General features: G+C 42.4%; 1 protein-coding gene across 4 annotated transcripts in view; it reads left to right on the forward strand.

Annotated features, from left to right (window-relative positions):
• The window catches only part of TET1 (tet methylcytosine dioxygenase 1), a 140568-nt gene that overhangs the window by 34638 nt on the left and 92352 nt on the right, over nt 1-13578 (forward strand). For 2 of the 4 annotated variants that reach the window (XM_034930687.3, XM_003846041.5), the window contains exon 3: nt 8389-8442. In XM_034930687.3, the coding sequence (XP_034786578.1) occupies nt 8389-8442 (54 nt within the window). Of the gene's footprint in view, nt 1-7913; nt 8177-8388; nt 8443-13578 lie in introns of those variants that run through there. The other 2 variants (XM_055092916.1, XM_055092917.1) reach the window with 2 other exon arrangements.

Genomic DNA, 13578 nt, shown 5'->3' on the forward strand with positions numbered 1-13578 from the left:
AATAATTCTAATGGGAACGGTAGAGAAGTAAAGGCTGGCATCTCTTCATATGCATGCTCAGTAACCTTGCTACCCAAGTGGTGGCATATTTATTGATATTTGTATCTCCCTATGGCCCCTTAACAACCACACTGGAATGTTACCTCAGCAACTTAGTGCTCCAGTGTCTTTGTGGGTGCTGTTACCTCCATGTGGGGCACACTCCTTTCTTCTCTCCCTCTATATCTTGCCAACTCCTACCTGCCAACCCTTGGGTTTCAGTGGGAAATACTGCTTCCCCTGGGAAGCCTCCTCTGGGTACTATATACCTCCTGGGCTCATCTCATTCTACATTACATCATGAATATGTGTTTATTTGTTTGTGTCTCTTACAAGATGGTAGTTTCCGGGTGGGTGGCAACAATGACATTTCTCCAGTTATACACTCAGCACTATGTCTGCATGAGAGAGGTGCTCAAGGCCGGGGCACAGTGGCTTATGCCTGTAATCCCAGCACTTTCAGAGGCCAAGGCAGGTGGATCACGAGGTCAAGAGATCGAGACCATCCTGGCCAACATAGTGAAATCTCTACTAAATATACAAAAAAAATTAGCTGGGCGTGGTGGCATGCACTTGTAGTCCTAGCTACTTGGGAGGCTGAGGCAGGAGAATCGCTTGAACCCGAAAGTTGAAGGTCGCAGTGAGCTGAGATTGCGCCACTGCACTCCAGCCTGGTGAGAGAGTGAAACTCTGTCTCAAAAAAAAAAAAAAAAAAAAAAAAAAAAGAGGTGATCAACATACATTACATTGTTTTAAGGGGTTTTGGTTATTAAATGGGGAAAGTTATTGTGAAAAACAAATTAATACATTTAAAGAAAACATTTTTGGACCTGGGTTCTTTTAAGGTTCTTCAATAATTTTAAGTTCTCTGAAATGGAAGGGAAAAAAATAAAGTTTTTTAAAAAAAATTTTTAATTTTTTCACTTTTTATGATGGAGTCTCACTCTGTTGCCCAGGCTGGAGTGCAGTGGCAGCATTTCGGCTCACTCTCTGCCTCCGGGGTTCAAGGGATTCTCTTGCCTCAGGCTCCTGAGTAGCTGGGACTACAGTCATGCGCCACCATACCTGGCTAATTTTTGTATTATTATTATTATTCTCAGACAGAGTTTTGCTCTTGTTGCACAGGCTGGAGAGCAATGGTGTGATCTCGGCTCACTGCAACCTCCGCCTCTCAGGTTCAAGCGATTATCCTGTCTCAGCCTCCCAAGTACCTGGGATTACAGGCACCCGCCACCACGCCCAGCTAATTTTTTGTATTTTCAGTAGAGACAGGGTTTCACTATGCTGGCCTGGCTGGTCTCGAACTCCTGACCTCAGGCGATCCACCTGCCTTGGCCTACCAAAATGCTGGGATTACAGGCGTGAGCCGCTGCACCTGAGCTATTTTTTTTTTTTTTTTTTTTTTGAGACAGAGTCTCTCTCTGTTGCCCAGGCTGGAATGCAGTTGCAAGATCCCAGCTCACTGGAACCTGTGCCTACTGGGTTCAAGCGATTCTCCTGCCTCAGCCTCCTGACTAGCTGGGACTACAGGCATGCGCCACCATGCCTGGCTAATTTTTGTATTTTTAGTAAAGACGGGGTTCCACCATGTTGGCCAGGCTGGTCTCAAACTCCTGACCTCAAGTGATCCTCCCGCCTTGGCCTCCCAAAATGCTGGGATTACAGGCGTGAGGCACCATGCCCAGCCCTGTTACTGGATTTTTCTGTCCAAATTTTGAATCTAGACACTGACACAGGGAGTAGGCCTTCCAGTTTCTAGTTGGTACAAAGAAGAGTTGAGAAATTTGAGAGAGGCAATAATTTCAGCCCCATTCTTACAACAGTTTGTCTCAGTTGGTAACTGTTGAAGATTATTCACCTACTTTTTCCTCAATTCTTGCTTTAGAAGAGCCATCAAGGAACAGCTATTACCAGCAGAACTGCTGGAAGGAATCCAGTAGATCTGGCCCCTTGGGAGAGTGGGGGAAGAGCAAGAGTAGCCTCAGGGAAAGGGGTCAGGGAGAGATCCAGCAGGAAAGGCTCTTCTAGTGGACCAACCGCTTACATCCGGACTATTACTCCACCCAGTCTTCCAAGGAGATTCTCCAGTGTTAGCCTTTCAGGTTCCTATGTGTCACAGGAAATAAAACCAAACTAGCTTTTTAAAATCTATGAGAGAGAACGGGCGCGGTGACTCATGTCTGTACTCCCTGCACTTTGGGAGGCTGAGGTAGGCTGACCACTTGAGGTCAGGAGTTTAAGACCAGCCTGGCCAACATAGTGAAACCATAACTCTATTAAAAATACAAAAATTAGCCGGGCGTGGTGGCACGTGCCTGTAATCCCAGGTACTCAGGAGCCTGAGGCAGGAGAATCCCTTGAACCCGGGAGGCGGAGGTTGCAGTGAGCAGAGATCTCGCCATTGCACTCCAGCCTGGGCGACAGTGCTCAAGACACCATCTCAAAAAAAAAAAAAGAAGAAAAGAAAAAAAAATTAGCTTGTTGTGGTAGCACACGCCTATTTGGGACACTGACATGGGAGGATCGCTTGAGCCCAGGAGTTCGAGGTTGCAGTGGGCTATGATTGGAGCACTGCACTCCAGTCTGGGGAAGAGACTGAGACCCTATCAAGAAAAAAAAAAAAAAAAATCTCTGAAAGGTACAAGACATTCTTTTCTTATTCCTTAAATTTTTAAAAAGTTTTTAATTTTTATGTGTACATAGTACATGTGTACTTATTCTTATTGATTGGAAGTTTATAATAGATGGTACTTGGAATATCTTTAGTTATCACTGCAAAATTGTAGCCCCCAAAATCAGAAGAAAAATAAAGAATTTCTTGGGAGAGGAGAGCGCGGGACATATTGGAAGGAAATTGTGTTTCGGTCTTCAGTCTTGAGGAAAGGTGAATTACTCCTGAGATTAATGTGGAAGAAGATTCCTCGTAGTATGCTGCTGTTGTTTTAATCTAGGTAGTTTGTACTTACAGTTTCTTATCAATCCAGAGGTGCATATACCCAGAAAGAGAAGTGGAGTTTTGGAATTATTCATAATTTTAATCCTGAAGCCCACAACACACACACACACACACACACACAGCTTCTCATTCTGTCACCCAGGCTGGAGTGCAGTGGCGTGATCTCAGCTTAACTGCAAACTCCGCCTGCCGGTTTCCAGCAATTCTCTTGCCTCAGCCTCCCAGGTACCTGGGATTACAGGCAAGCGCCACCAGGTCTGGCTAATTTTTGTATATTTAGTAGAGACAGGGTTTCATCATGTTGGTCAGGCTGGTCTTGAGCTCCTAACCTTGTGATCAGCCCGCCATGGCCTCCCAAAGTTTTGGGATTACAGGTGTGAGCCACTGCGCCCAGCCAAAACATATATATATATACACACACACACACATATATATACATATATATACACACACACACACATATATATATATATACACATTTTTTTTTGAGACAGTCTTCCTGTTGCCCAGGCTGCAGTGCAGTGGCGCAATCTCAGCTCACTACAAACTCCGCCTCCTGGGTTCAAGCGATTCTCCTGCCTCAGGCTCCTGAGTAGCTTGAGATTACAGGCACGTGCCACCATGCCCAGCGGAAGACATTTCTTTTAAGGTTATTTTAGGATATTTACAAATGTCTTTTGTTAGATACTGAAAATCAAGAGGATTTGTAGAGAGAGCTGTATAGATGGTTAGAAGTGGGATCAACTCAAATTCTATATATTTTCATATTTTTTCTGTATATTAATAAACATCTTATGGTACATGCTCAAGTCAAGTTCTAACCTGCTGTGCAAGCAGGTTATTTTTACTTCTTTGGGCCTCTGAATTATTTCATAGCTAATATTTAATTTTTTTTGTAGAGATGTGTCTCCGCTAACCTTGAAATCCTGGGCTTAAGTGATCCTTCAACCTTGGCCTCTCAAAGTGCTTGGATTGCAGATGTGAGCCACTGCACCTGGCCTCTGCTCAGAATTTCTGACTATTCTCTCCCATCAAAACTCACCCAGAGCTCAGACCACCAAATCACTTAGTATAGGAATTGAAACACCTGATCTATGCTGTGTTCAAACAAGTATAGATCTTCGTGGTGAAGCATCAATTTGATATTTGGAGTTAATGTTAGTTCTGATCACATTCATTAACTTTCATATATAGCTAGGATGAGCCTTGGCTTTATTTATTATCCAATTTTACAGAAGAGTGCACACACAGGCCTTCGATGTTTGCTTAGGTTGTCAAGTGCAATGTTGTATGGCTTCATGAGTATCCTATACAGTGAAAACACCTGTCTTTGGGCCTTTACAAAACAGACCTCTCAGCAATATAGATATTCTGTACACCTAACCCTCTGAGCCTGATTTCATTTTATTTTATTTTATTTTCGTGATCACACAGCTAATGGATTTTTTTTTTTTTTTTTTTGAGACCGAGTCTCATTCTGTTGCCTAGGCTGGAGTGCAGTGGCACAATCTCGGCTCACTGCAACCTCCACCTCCCAGGTTCAAGTGATCCTCCTGCCTCAGTCTCCTGAGTAGTTGGGACTATAGGTGCACGCCACCACTCCTGGCTAATTTTTGTATTTTTAGTAGAGATGAGGTTTCACCATATTGGCCAGGCTGGTCTCGAACTCCTGACCTGAAGTGATCCACCTGCCTCAGCCTTCCAAAGTGCTAGGATTACAGGCGTGAGCTACCACGCCCGGCTGATCGACTTAAATTATACAATTATATCATAATATATCATGGCCACTTTACTAAATATTGAACAATTAACCTGGAAAAAAATGTTCATTTTTTAAAGTTATATTCAAACATTCAAGAGAAGAGGCATAATGTGTAACTGAAATGCAAGGCACTTCAAGAAATGTAGGGCTACCCTTGTGCAAAGCTGATGGGAATGTAAAATGGTGCGGCTGCTATGGTAAACAATTTGGTAGTTCCTCAGAAAGTTAAACATAGCCTTATCATATGATTCAGCAATTCTACTCCGAGGTGTATACTACTTGCATACCTACTTGTACACCTATGTTCATAGCAGTAATATTCATAATCACCAAAAAGTACAAATGTCTAACAACAGAATAAGGGAAAAACAAAATGTGTTATGTACATACAAAGGAATATTGTTCAGCCTTCAAAATGAATGAAATTCTGATACATTCTACAACATGGATGAACCTTATAAATATTATGCTATTAATAAGTGAAGCAAAGAGAAACGAAAAGAAAAATACTATATGAAAAATACTATACGATTCCAATTATAGGAGGTACTTAGAGTAGTCCATTTCATAGACAGAAAGTAGAATGGAAGTCAGTATGGGCTGGGGGAAGGCAAATGAGGAGTTATTGTTTAATGGGTATGGAGTTTCTGTTTACAAGGAAGAAAAAGTTCTGGAAATGGAGAGGTGATAGTTGCATAGCAGTTGTGAATGTACTTAATGTCACTGAACGATACACTTAAATATAGTTAAAATGGGCCGGGCGCAGTGGCTCACTCCTGTAATCCCAGCACTTTGGGAGGCCAAGGTGGGCGGCCCACCTGAGGTCAAGAGTCCGAGACCAGCCTGACCAACATGGTGAAACCCCGTCTCCACCAAAAAATACAAAAAATTAGCCAGGCTTGATGGCCCATGTCTGTAATCCCAGCTACTCGGGAGACTGAGGCAGGAGAATCATTTGAACCCGGAAGGCGGAGGTTGCAGTGAGCTGAGATCGCACCATTGCACCTAGGCGACAAGAGTGAAACTCGATCTCCAAAAAAATAGTTAAAATGATAAATTTTATGTTACGTATATTTCATCATAATTTTTTTTAAAAGTCACCAAAAATGGGATGTACAGCTAAAAGATTTTGTACCTATTTTCAAATCTTACTGTATTTGAGTATTTTTCTGCCTGTTTCAATGCTGCTTTATTCCTCACAGAGAGCTTCTTATAGATAGTGTGGGCTTAGTGTGTTCAAAGTTGCACTGGTGGATGTGCATAATTCAGAGTCCATTGGTTTTGTTACAAGTGTTGAAGGAAGAGTTGAGAATACCATATTCATTAGGTTTTTTTTTTCTTTTTCTTTTTTTTTTTTTTTTTTTTTTGGAGACGGAGTCTGGCTCAGCCATCTAGGCTGGAGTGCGGTGGTGCTCACTGCAACTACTGTCTCCTGGGTTCAAGCGATTCTCCTGTCTCAGCCTCCCGAGTAGGTGGGATTACAGGCACCCACCATCATGCCCGGCTAATTTTTGTATTTTAGTGGAGACAGGGTTTCCTGTTGGCCAGGCTGGTCTCAAACGCCTGACCTCAGGTGATCCTCCTGCCTCGGCCTCCCAAAGTGTTAGGATTACAGGCGTGAGCCACGGTGCCCGGCCAGTAGTTTTTTTCTTACATGAATTTGTTAAAAATGTGGGTGAGGGGTGGGTGAGTGAGAGGTAATTTAAAAGTGGAAAAACAACGCATGCCGGACTTCACGTTCCAACACGGAAAGCATGCTTTTGTGGCAAACTGAAAGGCTAGGAATTAAGGGTGATGAAATGCAGGCCTTCCGGCCCTCACTCTGTTCCTGATTTCTGGTTGTGGGAATCTGTTCTGAATCCAACTGCAAGTGGAAAACCCATCTTTGGCTGAGCAGCCGGGGAGGCCCTCCTGCCAATCCCCCAAATGTGCTGCTGAAACTTTGGCCCTGCAAGGCTGGAGCTAGGGCTGTCTTCCCCAGATCTGTGCAGCTGTCAAGGTGGCTGTGATGGGACTGTGACCGCCCTCTGCACTGCATTTTGGCAGTGACCTTGAGACCAGCCAGCTCACCACAGCTGCCCTGCTCTGCTGCCGCTGTTGCAATGCCAGGTGGCTAAGAGGGGTCGTGGGGGGCACGGCTCCCGGTCCAGTCTTTCCCAGTGTCTGGCAGGTGCTAGCTGTGGTGCCAGCTGTCCCACTGCCTACCACCCACTGGGCGTGGGGGCAGTCCAGGTGTGTGTCGGGAGATGGTGGTTTGTTCTACCCCTGGCTCAGGTCCCGATCCCTAGGAAGTGGGTGGTTCCGTCTGACCGCGAGTCTGGTGCGCAGACCGGCCCCACGTGGGGACTTGCTTGGCAGGTCTGCGGATATAGATGCTCAGTGACAGTTGATCTTGGGAGACAGAAGAGCCAAAGGTGTCCTTTTGTCCCAAAGATATGAGTCCGAATTTTCCTTCTCGTAGGGGAGAAATTTTATTTGGAAATGAAGGTCATCAGAAATGCCCAGAGCAAGAGAGAAAATCCTTTCTCTCTAGCCACTCAGAGTGGCAAGTGTATTTTGAAAACTCCTCCCTCTCTTTTTGTCCTCATCCTGTCCTTTTCCTTTTCAGTGGCTTTACTGTTATTTTTTAATTCGCCATTGTCATTGGACATTTATTGACAGAAATCAAATTGCTGTGTTTCTGGGCAAAGCGCCTGCTGCAAAGAGGTGTGGTTCCCGAGGAATGAGACACGCAGCCCAACAGCTGAGCCTACACTGTCCTCACATAACCTCCCTGCCTTAAATATCGCCAATATTTAGCCTTGCCTTATAAAGTAAAAATGCACAATACCTTCCAGAGTTTCAGCAAGCCCAAATGCCCCCCTAGGCTCAGTTATGTCTCCTGTACATTGGAGGCAGAGCAGCGCACCCCTCCCCCATACAGACCTGCCCTCGGAACCGCCAAGAGGTTACTAATCAGGAAGGCTCTACCATCGATCCAATGGTGGTGACCTGGGGGATTTGTGTGCATTGTTTTTGCTGAAGCCTCCTGTGATTTCGGCGCGACCAGATCCTCTGCAGCGAACTCCATGTCGCAGCTTGTGGCTGCCTGTGTCCTGTGGTGAGAGCCGAGCCGCACAGGAGATCCTTTGTCTAGGAAGGGCTAGGCTGAGAAGATCACTTTGGAGTTGCTAAGCTCTGCATTGCCATTGGCTGCACTCTTTGTGGGGCTGTTTTTGCAAAAGGCATGCCCAGCACGTCTACAGTGCTGGCAGGCCAGGGCTGCCTTTAAACACCATGATAATAATACCAAAAAGCAGTTTGCAGAACTGTTCCACTGTAGAGGCTTCCTCTGCAGAAGCAAGCAAGATGGCTACCTCGTGGGCTTCGCTGTGAAGAATGCAGAGGCTAATTAAGACAGACTTTAAGGGGAAAAAAGGGTATTTCCCTACTTCATCTTTATGCAAGATTTTTTTTAGTGACTTTTAAAGTATACATTTTACATAAGCTCTTTAGGTTCTGCCTAGCAAACATGTTGATGATTTTAAATGGTATAAATAGTTTTACAGAGAAATAGCCAAAAATTTTGGGGATGTGGGAGCTAATTTTATTTCTTAAACAGAGGCTCATTTTGCAATTTGATTTTTTTTAGGTTATAAAGGAAAACAAGAGGCCCCAGAGGGAAAAGAAGCCCAAAGTTTTAAAGGTAATCAGCTGTTGATTAAATAATATTTCATTATTTTTCCATTTCATATAGTATTTTTCTGCACTTGGGTATATTTGGAGTACAGTATATGTGAATTCTCCCAGATTTTCAGTAGATGGATGAATTTCCACTCAACTAAAGTGTTTTCTCTCTCTTTTTTTTGATGTGCTGCATAATGTGCATATTAGCATCCTTTATTTTCAACTCCACACAAGTCTACAGAAAGAAAAGTTTGTATGCAGAGTGTTGTGAATAAAATTTGTTTTTCTTTATAGCTCCCTTTGTAGCATCTGCATTTGTGGTGTTGCACCAGTGTGTAAACTTAAGCCCTTTAGAAGAAAGGCACTATTTGAAGTTGACAGCTATGATCCATTGTGATTTTAATAGACTGTCCATTAAAGGCTATTTTAAAATGTATGATTCTTTTCCAAAGAAAAAGTCCTTAATGTGTAAGTAATGGAGATCTTACAGCCAAATTATAGTTGTTTAATCCAAATTCTCATAATATCATCTTTAATTTTGGCTTTCATGAAGCCGTAAGAATATGCATGTTTTCTTTATTTTCTATAGTTTGCCTGATGAGTATTTAATAGTAACCTAATTCAGTTATAAGCTCACAGTCTGTGTGATGAGATTTGTACAGTGTTTAGAAGGGTTAATTTAAAAGCATATGGCATCACCAAAAGTTCAAGGCTAGCTTTAGTCTAACGAATAGGTGCTTATGTGTTTAAGATTTCAAGTGGTGTATTACTATTATAAATGTAAGCAACCTTTGCAAGCCACCTTTTAAATTCATGAAGAAATACTAAGCAATAAAATGACTTATCTTTAATTATTTTGTGTACATTTAATTTAAAATAGTTTTACCTAATCCTAGCTTTCCTTTTTTACACATAAAGTTTTAGCACTCAAAGAGGAACAACATGTTGAACTATGAATGTGGCAGAATTTTATTTCATTTGTTGCCCCAGTGTGTAACTCGAAAATGTTGACACAGAGAACCAAACCTTGCCCTGCTTTCAAATTTGCCTGACCACATTGAGTTTCTGCTTCCTGTGTATATACAGCGTTTTCATGTACCTGTTTCATCAACCAACAAGTATTTATTTAATATTTACCACATAGTCAGCAATGTGCTAGGCACTGTGAAATGAATGAAATTGCTTGACACAAATTTTCACTGGGCCTGGACAAATAGAATCATGGTTATTCTCAAGGTAAATTAAACCCTTTTCTGTTTTTCTTCTTTGTGTTGATCCATCAACCCCCATTTATTCCTTTTCCTTCCAACAAAGATAGAAGTTTATCATTAAAAGCTCCTTCTATACTTTCTGTGTTGGCTATATCCATCTCAGGCATTTTGTGAAAAATGGATTTAGTCTTACTCTTAAAAATGGCTCTCATTTGTTGGGGTTGTGGATGGGGATTAGCAGGAGAAAGGGATAGATTATGTGGAGAAACTAATACAGACCAAGCCTAGTATCTGTGTCTTCCCCTGCCTTGGCTAGGAAGTAGAATTGGACTTTGGGAATGCAATTTAATTCTATGTTTATTTTGTTAGATTGTGAGTGTCCTGTCACCTGAAATAAATGTAAAAAGTAAATATGCCATGTGTTGCTTTTTGGAATCACGGTAGTGGACTCTGACTTAAAAGAAAAAGAATAAAAGTGCCTGTGGGTGGCCACATTTCATCTGCAACAGCAAGCAGAACCAAATTGTTGCTCATGTTCCTCTATAGTTAGCAATTACTGTACAAGAGCAGGAAAATATTCTAAAAGGAAAAAAAATTTCTGATGTTGGCATTTAAAAATGGTTTTCCACATTTTCTGTTAGACATAATTTTTTTTCTCATCCAAAGAAAGCTTTGTTTCTCTGCTTCACAGTAGAAATGCTAAAAAAAACTTTCAGATTTTAGCTTGATGTGTATAAAATTCATAGAGCAAATGTAGAATATTATATAATCCTATAGAAGACATAAGAAAATGAAACCTGTGTTTGGGAGGGAGAGTGGGAGAGGAATACAACTGTCAGCTTGAGGTTTTATGAGTGAGGACTTCAACATTCTAGGAGCATGCTACCTGGGGGACCAGTGATGGGAATCTCACAGGTTATGATTTGGTCTTCCATCATTATTTGCTGTCTTTACATTTGGCGTCATTCCAGAAATTTAGTCTGCTTCCTTTGACTTTATCCTTTTAGATGTTGAAATCTCCTGGATCATTTACCCTTTGTCAGGGTGGATGCTGCAGGTATCCTGATTGACTTTTCATTTTCATCATCTATTAGAAAGTAGTCGGATACGTGAAGAAACTGATTCAAGAAGTTGGGTATAGAATTTGAGACTTGTTTCATCCTACACTAACCTGAACCTGATGACTATTGAATCCAGTTGTGGGGCTGAAATTGGCTGGCATGTCTTATATCCCTCTCCTCTTAAAAACATACCTGTTATCTACCAGGTATGATGACTCATATGTGTAATCTCAGAACTTTGGGAGGCCAAGGCGGGAGGATTGCTTGAGGCCAGGAGTTTGAGACCAGCCTGCAAAACCTAGCAAAATCCTGTCTCTATGAAAAATTTAAAAATTAGCTGGGTGCGATGGTGTGCACTTCTAGTCCTAGCTACTCAGGAGGCTGAGGAGGGAGGATTGCTTGAGCCTAGGAGTTGGAGGCTGCAGTGAGCTATAATCACATGAGCTATATGCACTCCAGCCTCAGGAATAGAATGAGACCTTGTCTCCCACCACCAAAAGAACACTATTATCCATATTTATACCATATTCATTCTATTGTACTTCAAAATTAAAAACTAAATAGTGATCTAAATCCTGATTAGAGATTCTTCCTGTAGCTGAAATGACAGCTCTGGCCAAAGCACTCTAAAGGCCAGAATGGGTATCAGCTAATGGTGCACCAGTGGTGGGTGGGGGTAGCTCAGCATCAACTTCCTATTCAAGCCTATTGGTGATCACTAGTTATTTTCATATATAGATGACATCTTGTTAGCAATGTTATTATTGGAAACACAAGCATTTCCTTGACTCTTGATCTAGGTAGAGGTGTGGTCTAATTCCAGTCCTTGAATCACGAACTTGGCCTTTTAAGTGACGTGGTTTGGAATTCCTCTTGGAAGAAACATTTGTGTAAATAACTTTTACTTTGTGTGTGTGTGGTGGGGGCAGGTGAGTAGGAGTGTATACTCCCTTCAAGAAAGTCGATTTTAAGATGATAATAGTTTTGTTAGATTGTTAGTCATTGTCCCTGGAGAAAATCAGACAGCACAGTCAATTGGGGGTTTGAACAGAGTTTAATAAAGGAATTACTTTCAATGGTGTGGGAGGGTTAAGGAAAGAACTAAGGATGGTGAAGAAATCCAGATCTAATGAAGGCAGAGCTATTACTAATCCTAGGCCTGAAGGGGGATGGTGAGTGGGAACCAGGTAATGTAGCTACAGCTGAGTAGAGGAAGCATGGGCTGGAGCCTTTGGTAAAGAGATGCTCTTGCAAGGAGTCAAGTGGGGGGTGGGTGTGGGATAAATGCCCTGCTCTCCAGTCTCCTGCTGCTTTGATTGGTTGATCCCAATGGGGAGCCAGAGTGAAAGTGGAGACCTCTGATGTAGTACATGCTGGTCAGCCTTCTGGGATGTGTAAGAGGGTTATGGAAGGTGGAATGTAGGCCTGGAAGGGAAAACAACATACTGGGCATGACTAGTGACCACAGGGGTGGTATGGTAGAGTGAACAATAGTACTAGAACTGTGATTACATAAGATGGTAACATTAGGCAAAGATGGCTGAAGAGTACATAAGAACTCTATACTATTTTTGCAACTCATCTGTAAATCTAAAATTATTTCCCAATACGCATGAGGATCCTTGAGGGGGATGCATTTATACATTCTGTAATTAGATAGTCTTTTTGGCTGGTAAGGAATATTTTCTAGCTATTTAATTATAAAATATCATCAGAGTAGTATTTGGAAGAGCTGGGTGAACAAATATAAAGAAATGTCAGTGGATATTAAACCAGGAGAGTGTCTCCAGAGGATGATTTTTAAAAGGCAAAATGAAAACTAAGGGATCTTCCTGCAGGGTTCAGCACTGACTTGCTCTTCTCTTTTCCTTCATTCCTTGATGATGCTGATAAAGAACAAGTGGGGCCATGCGAGTGGCTCAGGCCTGTAATCCCAAAACATTGGGAGGCTGAGGCGGGCAGATCACCTGAGGTTGGGTGTTCGAGACCAGCCTGACCAACATAGAGAAACCCCCATCTCTACTAAAAATACAAAATTAGCCAGGGGTGGTGGCGCATGCCTGTAATCCCACCTACTCGGGAGGCTGCGGTAGGAGAATCGCTTGAATCCGGGAGGCGGAGGTTACAGTGAGGAAACAAGCAAAAATTGCCGAGATGATGAAGGAAAACATCATCTAGGGAAAGTTACTTAACATTCCCATCATTTATAAATTGTTTTTATTGAATTTATTTACTTATTTATTTGAGACAGAGTCTCACTCTGTCACTAAGGCTGGAGTGCAATGGTGCAGTCTTGGCTCACTGCAACCTCCGCCACCTGGGTTCAAATGATTCTCCTGCCTCAGCCTACTAAGAACTGGGATTACACACATGTGCCACCACGCCCAGCTAATTTTTTTGTATTTTTAGTAGAGACGAGGTTTTGCCATGCTGGCCAGGCTGGTCTCAAACTTCTGGCCTCAAGTGATCTGCCCACTGCAGCCTCCCAAAATGCTGGGATTACAGGTGTGAGCAACCACGCCTAGCCCATAAATTATTTTTATATATACTAGACCAGTGCTGGTTTAAAAGGACTAAATTATACTCTGGTTATGTTTGTTGTTTGTTGTTTGTTTGTTTGTTGAGCTGAGGTCTTGCCGTGCTGCCCAGGCTGGTTTTCAACTCCTGGGCTCAAACTATTTTCCTTTCTCATTCTCCTGAGTAGCTAGGATTACAGCCACCCTCCCCTGCTAAAATTACTAAATTAGATACAATTGAGTTACATTGTTTATTTTAAAATTCTATTAAGCTATAAATAGGCCAGGTTCGGTGGCTCATATCTGTAATCCCAGCACTTTGAGAGGCCAAGATGAGTGGATCACTTGAGATCAGGGGTTCAAGACC

This window comes from Pan paniscus, chromosome 8, assembly GCF_029289425.2.
Source record: "Pan paniscus chromosome 8, NHGRI_mPanPan1-v2.0_pri, whole genome shotgun sequence".
Lineage (NCBI taxonomy): Eukaryota > Metazoa > Chordata > Mammalia > Primates > Hominidae > Pan > Pan paniscus.